Genomic DNA, 15,373 nt, shown 5'->3' on the forward strand with positions numbered 1-15,373 from the left:
GGCCCCCCCTCTGCCTTGGGCCCCCCCAGGACTGCCTCACTTTCCCCCGCAGTCCGTCGGCCCTGCCCGCGGGCACCATGGCGCCCGCAAGGACCACATGAGGCGCCCGCAGGCCTGTTCTAAAAATAGCACTGCTCATTCTTGAACAACTCTTTCCCACCTTTTTTAAGTCATTGTTGATAATTATTGTGAGAAATCATTAACATGACTTAATTAATTGACATGCCTTCACATAGATGAGTATCATTAATCATTAATAGTAATATATAACTAAAGGCAAACTGAGCAAATTTGTTAGTTCAGAAGAGTGTATAGAACTGGGTGCCCTTCGTATGGCTCAGTACCCATGAAGTAGCTCTCTGTTTCAAAAAGGTTGGTGACCCCTGCACTAGACTGAGGCAAAGGAACAAATACTCCCTCAAAACAAATAGCATCATTAGAACCATTCCTCTTCATTGTGTAGGCCTATTCTCTTTCTTGGTCTTAAATACAGGCTCTGGGTCTCGTATGGTCTCGACTGCTAAGAGCTGGGTGTGTACAGCATGGAAATCCGGGAAATACATTTACATTTATAGAAACGATAACCAAAGTACCTACAAAGAAGCCTAAAGGAATACAGTCAGACTTTGGATTCTGTTGGAGGCCAAATGGCGCAGCGAAACTCCCCGCTAGACAGGGACAGATACTGCTGTTCCATCTGTCTGGATCTGCTGTTTAATCCGGAGACTCTTGTGGCCACAGCTACTGTTTGGACTGCATCACAGGACACTGGGACAATGAGGAGGACGTCTACAGCTGTCCCCAGTGCAGACAGACCTTCGAACCAAGACCAGCTCTGGTAAAGAACACCGTTCTAACCGATGTCCTGGAGGATCTCAAGAGGACACAACTGCGAGACGCTCCCCCTGGTACTATTATGCTGGACCTAAAGACGTTGGCTGTGATGTCTGTGCTGGGAGGAAGATGAAGGCCATAAGGTCCTGCCTAGGTTGTCAGGCTTCCTTCTGTGAAGAGCACCTCCAGGGTCACTATCAAGTTCCTGGGTGGAAGAGACACAAGCTGGTGGAACCAACAGCAGATCTTCAGGACAACATCTGCCCCCGTCACGACGAGCTAATTAGGATGCTTTGCTGTCAGGAACAACAAAGTATCTGTTGTGTTTGTGCTGTGTATGAACACAGAGGCCTTGACATGATCTCAGTCGAGGCAGAGAGAAATAAAAGGAAGGAAGACCTCAGCAGCCACCAGAAAACCACAAGGACAAGAATCCAGAAGGGTTGGGAAGTGCTTCATCACTGCTGATTGAATATCTCTAAAGTAAGGATCATAACATTTCCGTCAAATACTTAAATACTAAAGTCTTTTGCTTTTTAAAATAGACCACTATACAGTTTCACACCATTATAGAAGTTATTCACATGTATATATATATATATATATATATATATACTGTTATTCTGTGGCTCTTATTTGAAAATAAAATCAGCACAGTGAGTTCATGTATTCTTCATGTGAACTAAAGGTTAAGATGTGAGCATCGTGGTGATGGTGAACGTTGGGTCAGGCTCTCTCCTGGTGGTTGGTAAGGTAACTCCTTTAGCTTCATCCAGTCCTCTGCTAAAGGCTCCTCAAGATGTTCACCCTTTTACCAGTGACCAGTCAATGTAACATCTTTACATAGAAGACAAATTAATCCTACCTAGTCAGATTCAAACTCAAAATCTGGTCAAGTTTGGCGCCTCCTGGTGGATCAAACAACTAATGCTCCAATGACAACGGCTGGAAGCATCACCCAGCGTGGCTCAAGTAAGTCATCTCATGGAGGTTGCCCTCCCCAAATTGTAGATGACAGAGGAAGCTGGCAAGGCCCTTATGACTGATTATTGACAGAAACGTTCGTTAATCTAAAGCAGATGCCAGCTGCCAGTGTTGTTGAATGACTTACCCAACCGGATTCTGCTCTTTCCTGGCAACCAGGGCGCTGTATGGAATTCAACTAAACATCATGGAGATCAAGAACTGCATGCCTCCTCAAGCAGGGTTTGGTCAAATTATTACCTTTTTTATTATACAATCTTCACATGATGATTTATTTTAGAAACAGGATAAGGTTTAGATTGCCTTGGATACTGCACATACGTATATCGAGTAAGATAATCAATAGGGATGTCCCGATCCGATCCACGGAATCGATATCGGTCCAATAATGGACAGGTAGGCTGGATCTGATATTGGAGGGGAGAAATAAATCTAGACTTTTGAACTCTGTTCAAATCTTTTGAATTGATTTATACCATTCAATCCATCTTTAGTGAGATGTTTTTAGGTGTCTTATTGGCAAATAAGCAAAACAAAGTATCGGACTGATATTGGTATCGGCAGATAGCCAAAGCTGCACTATCACTATCGTATCGAAAGTGAAAAAGAGTTATCAGGACATCCCTAATAATCAACAATCACATGTCAAAACAATTACCACCTAGAGAACTATTTTTCACATAATTATCTCCATTGTTCTACAACATACCTCCCTATCCCAGCCTCTGCTGTGCACTGGGCGTGTACACTAAGGGAAAGATGAACAGATTTACAGTAAGTGATGAGCAGAACACTCACAGTGAAGTCCAAAGGAAACAGTCAGACTTTAGCTTCTGTTGGAGGCCGAATGGCGCAGCAAAGCTCTCTGCTGGACCGGGACAGATACTGCTGTTCGATCTGTCTGGATCTGCTGTGTGATCCAGGGACTCTCGCTTGTGGCCACAGCTACTGTTTGGACTGTATTACATATTACTGGGACAATGAAAAGGACATATACAGCTGTCCCCAGTGCAGACATGTCTTTGAACCAAGACCAGCTCTGGTAAAGAACACCGTTCTAGCTGATGTCATGGAGGATCTCAAGAGGACACGACTGCGAGACCCTCCCCCTGACCACTGCTATGCTGGACCTGAAGATTTGGGCTGTGATCTCTGTGCTGGGAGGAAGATGAAGGCCATCAAGACCTGTCTGGGTTGTCAAGCTTCCTTCTGTGAGGAGCACCTCCAGAGTCACTTTCAAGTTCCTGGGCTAAAGAGACACATTCTGGTGGAACCAACAGCAGACCTTCAGGACAACATCTGCCCCCTTCACGATGAGGTAATCAGGATGTTCTGCTGTCAGGATCAACAAAGTATCTGCTGTGTTTGTGCTGTGGGTGAACACAAAGGCCATTACATCATCTCAGTCGAGGCAGAGAGAAATAAAAGGCAGGAAGACCTCGGCAGCCACCAGAAAACCACAAGGACAAGAATTCAGAAGGGATGGGAAGACCTCAAAGTGCTTCATCACAAGATAGACGCTATCAATCAGTCTGCTGATGAAACATTGAGTGATGTCGATGAGGCCTTTGCTGAGATGATCCGTCCCCTTGAGAGTCAGAGGTTGGACATTAAAGAGATGATCAGGACCAATCAGCAGGCTGCATTGAGCTGGCTAAAAGACCTGCATACGGATCTGGAGTGGGAGATCGTTAACATGAAGAGGAGTGTAGCTGACCTGAAGCATCTCTCCCACATCCAGAGCCACGTCACGTTTCTACAGAACTACCCTCAGAACGTGCATCTCAAGGAACACAATGGCTTAACAACCAGAGATATCCCTCCAATGCTGGTCTTGGAGAACGTGACTGGAGCTTTTGCAGAGATGACAGATAAACTAAACAAATTCATAATAGACAATATCTCTCAGATTTCACTGGCATTGGCTCAGGCTGATGATTTACCTTCACCGCACCCTGAGCCACAGACCAGAGCAGATTTCTTACAATATGCATGTGAAATAACATTTGACCCGAGCACAAAAACCGAATCCCTGTCTCTGTGTGAGGATAACCGAAGAATGACGTTGTCCGTACCAAAACAGCAAGAGACAGTGGGGAACTGTCTGAGCCAGGAGGGACTGACAGGGAGAAAATACTGGGAGGTGAAGTGGACAGGACACTACGTCTCCATCGCTGTGGGTTACAAGGACAGTTCGTGGAATCGAACAGGGTTTGGAAATGATGACAAGTCTTGGTCTTTGACTATTTGCCAAATCGGTACCGAATTTGAACACAACAGAATCATCACTAAAATACCAGGTCGCTGTCCCTCTAGGCTGGGGGTGTACCTGGACTACAGTGCCGGTACTCTCTGCTTTTACAGCATCTCTGACACCATGACTCTACTCCACGAGGTCCAGACCCGATTCACACAGCCCCTCCATACTGGCATTTGGCTGTATGAACGACCAGGGGTCTTTGCAGAGTTCTGCTATCCTCTGCAGCTATAGGTTAACACATGATGCAGTGTTATAAACACAGTGTTACCATCTACAGGTATAGATTAACACATGATGCAGTGTCAGAGCATATGTTGGTGAATAGGGTCCGTCAACAATTGTGACGATTTAATCATATGGGCTGTCTCAGTCATATAGACACTATTTTAATGATTATCCATGGGACTGTATATGACCAGATCTGCCTTTACTGCCAAGCAGGGTGTTAATTGTTTTTTAATTTAACGTCATGAAGCTTTGAACTTCATAGCTCACTGTCACTGTAAATGTGACCAACAGGACAGGCAAGCAGGGTTCAGTCAGAGTTTAAAAATATCATATTATTGGATGCTCAGGTCCTGATTTAGTGTATTTAAATTAGAGAGTGATATAATAAAATACAAAGTGCAGGTTAAAGGTCTTTAGTGCATGAGTTGTGTACTTAACTTCTGGTCTCATAATGGTACCAATAAAACACAATCTCTCTTTCCACTTTCCACTTTATCATGATGTGTTTTGTTATTGTGGGAGCTATGCAGTTGTAAGATTTAATTGTAAAACATTCATTTAGTTTGTTTGCTCAATATAAAATAATATGATTATTTTATGTTTATTTTCTCGTTTGTATTATAAATTAAAGTTAATTTGAGTTTGTTTACGCTTTTGTTTTGAAATTATTACTAGCATATATAGAGACGTAGGCGGGCATAGTTAAGACAGGCACTGGGAAGGGTCATGGTTTTTTACCAGCTGTACGAGAGAGACAAAGGAGATGAGGCGGCCAGTTCCCACTGTTGCACATTTGTTTTGTTTGCTTGTAAGATCAGAAAATAATCCTTCAGACACCCCAAATTCACGACTGGACAGTTGACTCTTCTCCCTGCACTGCGTAAGATTCGTCCCCCTGATGCAGAGTAGGGCTGCACAATATATCGAATTTTTATCGCGATGACGATATTGGCGTCCCACGATGACACGTAGTGTTCCCGCGATATTTTCGCGATTTTTTTTTTTTTTTTAGATTTAAATTTTAGATTTTAAATAATGCGATCTCAAAAAAAAGAAAATGAAAAAAGAAACGAGCCCCGCCCATGCAGTAAACGCTCTACCTCCGCTGCAAAGCAAACCAAGCGCTCCCTGTACACCTGTCTGCAACTGCGTGGGTCCGGCGCGAAGCGTGAAAACAGGGGGAGGGGGGGGGGGGTATGGCGTCACATTAGTGCCATAATTCACTAATGTGATAAAAGATGCATTCGGGCGTATTACATTATTCCACACGCGTAGATATTAACTGCGAGCGCGCAAATGATCTCTGCGCGCGCAAAACAGCCTCTCGCACGCGCAAATTACCTCAGCGCGCGCAAAACAGCCTCTCGCGCGCGCAAATTACCTCAGCGCGCGCAAAACCTCTCGCGAAAGATGTTTTTACGCTGTCGCTCGAATTTAATTTTGGCACTATGGGGGAGGGAACCAAGGCCGGGCGATACTTGAAACGGCCAAACGTGATTGGCCGTTTCTGAAGCGCGATATTTGATTGACAGCCCTCCTCACATTCAATTCTGAATTGTACAGTAAATGGCTGAACGTATTGTAACTCCCGATTCTATGAGTATAGGCGCAGCCTTTGAAGTGTCGGCCTCATTGTCCTTTAAATAGCTGAAGAAAAGCTGTTTATTGGGAGCAGAACGTCCGCCGGCGCCCGACTATATCTGCGAAATGCGGACGTCGTTGAGGCACGCCGCACGCGGACGTTATTGAGGCCCACGCTGTTGGTGGTCGGGGATAACAAATTTTCAGTGCTACGGCTCACGCCTAGGGATAACCCAATATCGATAGCCTTAAAAGGCTGCCCCTATACTCATAGAATCTAGAGTTACAATAAGTAACTATCGTTTCAGCCATTAACTGTACAATTCAGAATTGAATGAGAGGAGAGCTGAGGAGGGCTGTCAATCAAATATCGCGCTTCAGAAACAGCCAATCATAGGAAAGCCCGCCCTGCCTTGGTTCCCTCCCCCATAGTGCCAAAATTAAATTCGAGCGAGAGCGTAAAAACATCTTTCGCGAGAGGTTTTGCGCGCGCTGAGGTAATTTGCGCGCGCGAGAGGCTGTTTTGTGCGCGCTGAGGTAATTTGCGCGCGCGAGAGGCTGTTTTGCGCGCGCAGAGATCATTTGCGCGCTCGCAGTTAATATCTACGCGTGTGGAATAATGTAATACGCCCGAATGCATCTTTTATCACGTTAGTGCATTATGGCACTAATGTGACGCCATAGGGGGGCGTGGCCTGGCGGCAATTTGCCGCTGAGCACAGTGTGTGGCTCCTACCACAAGGGGGTGGTAGAAATTCGAAAGATTTATTTTTCAATGAATAATCGTGGAAAATAATCGTGATATCAATATTGATCAAAATAATCGTGATAATCATTTTGGCAATAATCGTGCAGCCCTAATGCAGAGCCGCTGCGGGGGGGAGGGGGGGGTCACCAGTACTACGGTGACGGTTTCGGGGTACCCTGGCGATTGCTCCCGCGCCCCCTCCCTTCTCCGTTTGTTTCGTATATTTTAATTGACTAACGCATTTGCCGCCCTAGGCGGTCGCCTAGGTCGCCTATGCCGAGCGCCGGCCCTGCCCTGGTGCCTCAGTGGCAATTTTGATTACGTTGCTTTGTTTGATTTCTTAATTTTCAAGTTATTGTTTTATTGAGGACAAATCGCCACTAGAGTTATGTTGTTTCACGTCTTCGTTGAATACTGGATTCTGATTACGGCATGAGTGTAATCTGCTTATTTCGACTTTAAAAGAATGATTTCTGTTATGATATCTGAAGAGGTTAATGATGAATACTAATAACATGTAAAAAAAGGCACAAAAAGGCCAAAAATATAGATATTTTTTTCTTATTTGTCAATCTTACTCTTTCCAATTGTCTGTTTGAGAAAAGGGAATTTCTATTTTTTGTTATGTGTGTTAGATTGTTGATAGGACCATGTATTTTTCATGATCATATGATGATAATAAACGTACTTTGCTCACCCCCGACGCCTGTGGGGTGGCCTGCGACACATCACTGGCTATAAAGGGAGAAATAGCAGTGATGATCAGCCTGCCGCCTCTCTCCCTGACGACCTCAACACCTGAAGTTTGCAGACGACACTACCATCCTGGGTCTCATCTCTAACAACGATGAGACCGCCTATAGAGATGAGGTAAGGGTCTTGGCAGAATGGTGCCAAGACAACAACCTGTCTCTCAACGTCTGCAAAACCAAGGAAATGATCGTGGATTTCAGGAAGCTGCAGAGGGGGGGTCAGGACCCCATACACATCGAGGGAGCTGAAGTGGAGAGAGTCTCCAACTTCAAATTCCTCGGTGTGTACATCAAGGATGACCTGGTCCATGCAGGCAGGCTCAGCAGTCAAAACTGCACAGAAGTGGCTATACTTCTTGAGGAGACTCAAGAAGTTTGGCATGTCTTCAAAAAATTTTAACAAACTTTTACAGATGCACCATTGAGAGCATCCTCTCAGGCTGCATCACTGCCTGGTATGGTAGCTGCTCCGCTGCCGACCGCAAGGCCCTGCAGAGGGTGGTGAAGACAGCGGAGCGTATCACCGGCAGCCATCTCCCCTCCGTGCAAGGCATCTACAACAGTAGATGCCTGAGGAAAGCAAAAAATATTCTAAAGGACAACAGCCACCCAGGCTATGGACTGTTCTCATTGCTGCCGTCTGGTAGACGCTACCGGAGCATCCGAACACGGACTATCAGACTCACAAATAGCTTTTTCCCCCTGGCTGTAAGGCTTCTGAATCAGAAACACTGAACCTCTGAACAGTTGCCACCTCCACCTACTCCCTGCTCCCCCACTCATACAATTCACTTCATAGATATATTTGCACAATTTTAAAAACTTTTAACTTATCCTTAGCATTTCTTTTCAACTTATTCTCTATTCACACTTAAACTGCTGCTAGCCCTTCTACTGTACTCTAATTGTGGAATGTTAATGTTAAATGTTATATTGTTATAATGTCATAGTGCTACAGAGATATAGGTTGTTTTTTTTAATTTGTTGTATGTTAATGTTACATTTTATATGGTTTATTGTCATATTGTTTTAGAGTTTTATGTTATTTTTGTTATATGTATGACGTCTACTGCGTAGATGAATGATGCTTGCCAAGTCGTAAGAATTTTGCTGTGCTGAAGCAATTTGGTACATGCAACAATAAACACACTTTGACTTTGACTTGTACTGACCATTTGTGCAGTGAATTAACTAGTTCAAATTGTGTCCATGCTGTGATAAGCAAAAACGAATTACCTTTGGATCTTTATGGACCCCTCGGAATTAGGCGCAGGTTGGTTACTGCCTAACCTAGTTAGTTAGCATGCTAGCCTGTTCCAATTCATTGAACATCTGGAAAATCATAAAAAAAAAAAAAATCAAGGAATAGGATGAATATCTAATATGAATACATTCATGAATTCATCCTCAATTCACCATCTAAACATTACGTTTTTTATGGATTTGCATTTAGCTGTTCCTCAGTTCTATCAATGTATTGTCTTATTTATTCTGTTTTGTATGAGCAAATAAAATCTCATCAATCATATGACTGTCCAAGTTCTTCATTTTCAGTTAATAGAAACTAGAAAATAGCCTACTGTCTGAATATCTTACTTTAACAATGCCAATCCTTACTTTAACATATGTGAAAATAAAAATATGTATTCATCAGTGCTTTTAGACGTGTTTCCAATGGCTTTGTGAGAGAACGGGCTCCGTTCAATGAAATCAAAACCAACTGATTGAGCACCGTTTATAAACAACCCTTCCGGGTTTTGTCCGTGTCGATACGTCAAGTGTCGATACGACATCGTAATGTCTGTACTGGAGTTCCAAGTGCAGGTGGTGACGTATATAATTTGCATCGAGAACAGCGACAGCGACTGTGGTACACTCACACAAAACCTAACATTATCAAACTTCTTTGAGATTTTTTTTAGTTTTCTTTGCATGAAAAATTATTATTTAAATCCACAAACGAACATATGTGTAATCAGGAAGACTGGGACCAGAAAATAATTACTTTCTCTCTAGTGAAACCCATTCATATTTTTCGATCTGCCGCGTTTCCACTGCAGGGTGCGGAACGGATCGGATCGCAAAGGTGCGGTAGGGAGGGGGCGGTAAAGCCCAGCTCAGTTCCGAGGTCGCGTTTCCACCGCCGACAGTACCCTTTGTGGTAGGCCGGATGTCGATCGCCGCGGCAGCTACGTAAACATCGTAAACAACGTCTTCCTCCGCAAGAATGCAGACGAACGTCTCCACCTCCTTGTTCGCCCCAAGCAAGCTTTTTACGCGACATGTTAATTGTAAAGAATAATACCTCGAGGCTACTGTTTGTTTGTTTTTATCCCCGCGTCACCCGGAAGTGACTATTCTGTCGACTAATCAACGGAGGGGGGGTGTAGCTAGAATTCCAGGGTACCCTTTCAGGCGTCTGGTCTCGTTTTGGGTACCGCAACGGAGGAGTCCCTAAAATGGGGTCGGAACGGGTACGGCAAAGTCCGGGTCACGCCCACTTTTGGCGGTGGAAACGCGATCCGACCCGCACCTTTGCGATCCGATCCGTTCCGCACCCTGCAGTGGAAATGCGCCTGGAGGAGTCCCGAGAATGGGGCCGGAACGGGTACGGCAAACCGTACCTATAAAAAATACTATAAAATAATTGACATAAAATAATATACTAATCTCTTGTATCAACATACATTCAAAAGGTTCAAAAATATATTCCTCCCATTAGAATTTGCCTAGACATACAAATACCCGGGCTAACGGACAGACTGGTGGGAGACCTTTTTATGGTCCCACGTCCCCGTAACGCATTGACCACGCAGACGGACTTTGATGTTGTGGTGTGTCCCAGTCATGAAGTCGTGAATGTTGTGGTGAGTCTTGGTGAGTAAAGCCCTTTAAAGAATTGTATTTTGCGTTGCACAGCGTCAGTCTCGACCTGGTAGTAAAGTCAATACTCCACCGTTTTACTTTCGCAGGAGGAGCTGTTCTTCTGCACCAGCAGGGTATTATCAAACCGCATTGCCGTTTTAAAGAGTTTAATTGGTTGCATTGGATTGGGTTGGTAGCCGTTCTCCACTTAACACGGCTCAACAGTACCCCCTTCAGTCCAGAGAGAGACACGCATGCAATTACTTTTTTGGGGGGACTCCTGGCAACGAAACGTAAAACATCAAGTAAAGTAGGTTAGTTTAATTGAGTAGCCTTAGTGTCTAAATAAAATGTCGGTCACTAGAGGCCATGGGTGAAACGCAGCCCTTAGATTCGGCGGTGAAGATAGGCTAAGCAGAAGCGATGCTTTGAGGATCAGACTAGACGTCACGTTCAATCAAACACTTCGTGAATCAGCCAGCAGCCTACAACCAGCATACAACCTTGACTTACACCCGACCCGGGACCACACACCCAGGGGCCACACCTAGGGCCTACACCAGGGCCCACACTGGGTAAATAGCGGTTTAATAAAAACATACAAGTAATATAAATGACATGCAGTTCTTCGGTGACGGGACAGTAAATGTGATTTTGTCGATTTTTATCCGCTAAGTTACATGGAGGACCAATTCATTTGAATTAAACTTGGTCCCCCAATAGTCGTGGATCAGGAGCACGCTGAGGCACTGACCAGATGGTCCCCCACTCGGCCTCCCCCGCAGCAGAAGGGGAACCCCAGGGGGCCTGCGGTCCTGCCGGTGGGGGGGGGTTGGGGGGCTCTTTATCAAGGGCGGGTAGATATTAACTGCTAAATTAGACTGAACCGACCGGCGTACTCGGCCCCAAGCTGTCATTACGACCCATGAAACAGCTTGTACGGGTCTACTTTAATCGTTTTAATTGGCTTTTGCCCCAACCGTTTTCGGCCCTTACTGCGTGTCTCCACCAGGGGTCGCGGTTGGTCCAGAATGGAACGTTAATCATGCATAATGAGGGACGCTCTGAAGAAGAACGTTGGTCAAAATAAGAGTCAAAGTCAAAGTGTTTAATTTGTGCACAGTATCACACAGGCTAATGCTGAACAGGGAACGTCCTTGTTGCTTGGACTTGGCAAGCAACAAATATGTTGCAGGCATGAGAAATAATTTATATATGTATATATATATGTATGTGTATATATGTGTATATATCTATAATATATGTTAAAAAAAGAGTCACAACGGGGTCAGAAATAGCTAACATATGGCCAGACTAGCAAACTACCAAGTAGATAAAGCACTCGCTGTGTCCCAGAGCATTTGAAAAAGGGAATAAAGTCCTGGACCAGGTGAGATCATCTTTGATGAGCACACCCAGGACTTGAGAGGAGACTCTCTCCCCTTCTCCCTCCCTCCCCCCTCCCCACCCAGCTCTATATCTTCTGCAGGAGGAAACAACTTCCACCCTTTGTTCATCAACCTCCTCTGCCTGGTCCAGACCTCAGTGGTCTCCTCCTAGATGGTCCAGACCTCAGTGGTCTCCTCCTAGATGGTCCAGACCTCAATGGTCTCCTAGTTGGTCCAGACCTCAGTGGTCCCTAGATGGTCCAGACCTCCAGTGATATCGGCTCATAAATAATCGAACTCTTGGCCGATAAAGTGAAATGTTACTTTTAATGTTGTTATTAAGAGGTGTTTGATATAATAATTATATTATTACATATTATATATATATACATAAATATGTATAGATAGATAGATGAATTATGTTATTACACCACTACAAGCCAAAAATTGCCCATTAATAATAGATATAATATTATATTTCATTTATTTTATTATTTTCCATCAGACCTCTCCTAATCTTATTATTAGAAGAGTCGTCATAATCTTGTCATCATCCCTACTCCTTATATTATTAATTTATTATTACTGTGATCACGTTATCTACACTTAAAACAAAATAAATTTAAAGTGATATCCTGCGAGTTTGCAACTTAAGCAGGCCTATGTTCCCTCAAATGCTGTACACACACACACACACACACACACACACACACACACACACACACACACACACACACACACACACACACACACACACACACACACACACACACACACACACACACACGGCTACAGTGCGCCGTGCATCCGACACCACAATCAATTTTACATCACTTGATTTCATTCGGCGTTTAGCCTCATCGACCAGTCCACGCATGGAGGATCTGATCCCTGCGCGCCAAACATTACCAAAGTCGGCCACAGCGGGGAGTCCCAGTCGAGCTCCCAGCCTCCTCCCCCTGACCCCCCGCAGGCTTTAGCTGAGCCAAGAGGCAGGCCGGGCTACGGAGCCACAGAGCGGCTAAACAGGTGGTCTTGAAACCGAAGGCTCTCCAAACAACACACAACAATGTCGTCCGGGGGGGAAGACCACCACTTCGGGCTCTAGCGGCGGGTCTTCTCGAGGGCTGTACAGGAATACGAACCCGGAGGATTAGATTCATGTCCCTGTTGTTCTTTCCGTCGGAGCCCTCCTCCTCCTCGGTGCCACTCCGATCCCGGGCCACAGAACTCGGATCCTGAAGCATGAAAGTGACGGTGTGTTTCGGCCGGACCCGGGTGGTCGTGCCGTGCGGGGATGGGAACATTAAGGTCCACACGCTGATCCAGCAGGCGGTCATGAGGTACAAGAAGGCGATCGCCAAGGTAAGACCCGACCCGGAGACCCTCCTGGGCTTCTGCGGCTTTTGTTTAGGCTGCTGGAGCGACGCTGGAAACATGGAAACACTGTTGCGACATCCGAGGGCAACATGGCGCAAACTTAAGAGGGGGAGAGAGCGAGGGGGAGAGACAGAGAGAGAGGAGGAGATGTGTGTGGTTGTTTCATCGCACACATTATGCTCCGTGGGGAGCACTGTGTTGTTCTGGCCCGGAGGAGGAGGGCATGGACCCGGCGGTAGTTCACCCGGTCCCATACGGTCTGGGATCATCCGATACGGGGGAAAAGTGTGTTTGTTTACCGCCTAGAGCTACAGGCACTACCCGGCTGGGATAATGGTGGTCCTTTTACTTCTACTAAAGTCCCAAAGCCCCCCTGCTACAGTAGACCCCCCAGTTACAGTAGACCTGGTCTGAGACCCGGCGGAGGTCCCTGAAGTCGGGGACCCCCGTTAGCCTGTTAGCGCCTAGAGGTAGCCCCGGGTCCCGGGACGGTTTGGGTCCCAGGACGAGGAATGGGGGGTGGATGTGTGTGTGCTGACCGATCCCAGAGCTCATAACCAGTAGGTCTCTGGTCTGTTGGGCTCTCTGAGACTACATGCGTCTGGAGAACCAGTAACACAAAGGGTACTCCTGGTCCAACAGTAAGGAGCTCATGAGTCGAGGAGTTGTTCGCCATTTCCAAGAAGGTGTAGTGCGGTGGAAGTAGAAAAAGACCCCCGGTTGTGTTATCGATGATGGTTTAAAACAAAAGCCTGACCATCGAAGGCTCTCCACATAGTCAAATGGAAGTTCAAACTTTAATGGCGGTTGTTGTTTTAAACTACTGGCTGTGTTGTGCTCCTTGGCCGGACAATAGGCCCTGGAGGCGGGATGGGATACTGCAGTGGGCCGGTCCGGCTCTTATCCCCGAGGCAGCTGAGGAAAAATCTTCAAATCTTCTCTGGAGTCTGTGAAGAAAAGACGTGCTAGGGACGTCCACACCTCAGGGGTCTTATATTGTAAGATCCTCATCTTGCAGATCATGTGTACAGGCATAAATGATCAGAAATCCTCCTAACACATATTTATATGATGACCAGCGGGAGCTGAACCATTCCTATAACTCACTAATCAGTTGGAAATTATTTTGGACAGGCGATGGTCAGATCATAAGTTGTAGGTGTCCTTTAAAGACCTAGCTGTTGATCTGACACAGGGTAGGTACTTCAAACTGACAGGGTTGAGATGACCCTAGGAAAACACCCGTCTCGCAGGCCTCAGTAAGCAGTGTGAACCAACCATACAAGAACTCGGGGGTTTTCTCTTTCCAAAAGGGTTCTCTCTCAGTTTGAACAATGTGGCCGTCCCAGTAGGGCAGCATCCAGTCCTACAGGAGCAACTAGTGACTTGTAATCAGCATAATCCCAGGAATAGTACATGTTTGCCTGGCAACATAGTATGCTAACTCAGTTCTTTGTTATCGCCTACTACTTAGTCCATGGGTAGCTGTACTCCCACAACATGGGAGCGTATTCCCATGTTATGCAGGTTAGCCAACCAGTATTTGTCGCTGGCTCGTAGGCTCGGAAAATTGGCCCATGGTGAGTGATGTTATCTCATCTTACATCATAGATGCTAGGTGAGCTTAGCTTAATGTGTTGGGATGCTATAGAAGCATAGCTGGTTGTTTGGAGATGCAAGGTTATCTCAGCTGATAAGTTGGAGATTCTAGGCTAGCATTGCTGGGTGTTTTGGAGGTGCTAGGTTAGCAGGTTGGGAATGCTAATCAGGCTTAGCCGGGCGTTTTGGGGATGCTAGGTGAGCTCAGTTGGGTGATGAGGGAGGGATGCTAGCTTAGCCGGTCAGATGGGTGGTTGCTAGGATAGCTTAGCATTGGTGGTTGGGACTGACAGGTTAGCGTAGCAGGGTGGTTAGCGATGGCAGGTTAGCCTAGCAGAGTGTAAATGTCCCTGCTCCACCTTCTTGGAGCAGGCAGTAAGGCGACACCGCTGGTCGTGACTCAGCGTGGTGTTAGCCGCCGTGTGTACAACAGGAGGGCGTCTCATGTCCGTCCGGACTTCCAGAGGAAGCGGAGGAGCTGGGAGATCAGCTGGCGTCTGACAGGAAGACGTAAGCGGTGTTCCCGCCGGGGATGGTGATGAGGAGCTCCGATACCGCGCTGGTATCGGTGTGGTCACCCCCCCCAGGAATGCCAAACAAATACCGAGCTGAGGCAGAACTCAGGAATGACCAGGCGAGAAGTGGGAAAGACCTTAGCTGTAACGCACACAGTACACACACACACACACACACACACACACACACACACACACACACACACACACACACACACACACACACACACACACACACA

General features: G+C 46.1%; 2 protein-coding genes and 1 pseudogene across 7 annotated transcripts in view; all 3 read left to right on the forward strand.

Annotated features, from left to right (window-relative positions):
* The first annotated feature begins 567 nt into the window (after nt 1–567).
* Nucleotides 568–1,302, forward strand: LOC115548633 (E3 ubiquitin/ISG15 ligase TRIM25-like; annotated as a pseudogene).
* Nucleotides 1,303–2,612: 1,310 nt separating this feature from the next.
* Nucleotides 2,613–4,309, forward strand: LOC115548634 (tripartite motif-containing protein 16-like). Its single transcript, XM_030363397.1, has one exon. It carries the CDS (start codon nt 2,666–2,668, stop codon nt 4,307–4,309), a length of 1,644 nt encoding a protein of 547 aa, XP_030219257.1. The 5' UTR covers nt 2,613–2,665.
* Nucleotides 4,310–12,577: 8,268 nt separating this feature from the next.
* pard3ab (par-3 family cell polarity regulator alpha, b) overlaps nt 12,578–15,373 on the forward strand; it is a 123,874-nt gene continuing 121,078 nt past the window's right edge. For 3 of the 6 annotated variants that reach the window (XM_030363609.1, XM_030363608.1, XM_030363612.1), the window contains exon 1: nt 12,582–13,005. In XM_030363609.1, coding sequence (XP_030219469.1) covers nt 12,886–13,005 — 120 coding nt within the window. In that variant the 5' untranslated portion in view covers nt 12,582–12,885. Of the gene's footprint in view, nt 13,006–15,373 lie in introns of all 6 variants that reach the window. The other 3 variants (XM_030363611.1, XM_030363607.1, XM_030363610.1) reach the window with 3 other exon arrangements.

This window comes from Gadus morhua, chromosome 8 (genome assembly GCF_902167405.1).
Source record: "Gadus morhua chromosome 8, gadMor3.0, whole genome shotgun sequence".
NCBI classification, from domain to species: domain Eukaryota; kingdom Metazoa; phylum Chordata; class Actinopteri; order Gadiformes; family Gadidae; genus Gadus; species Gadus morhua.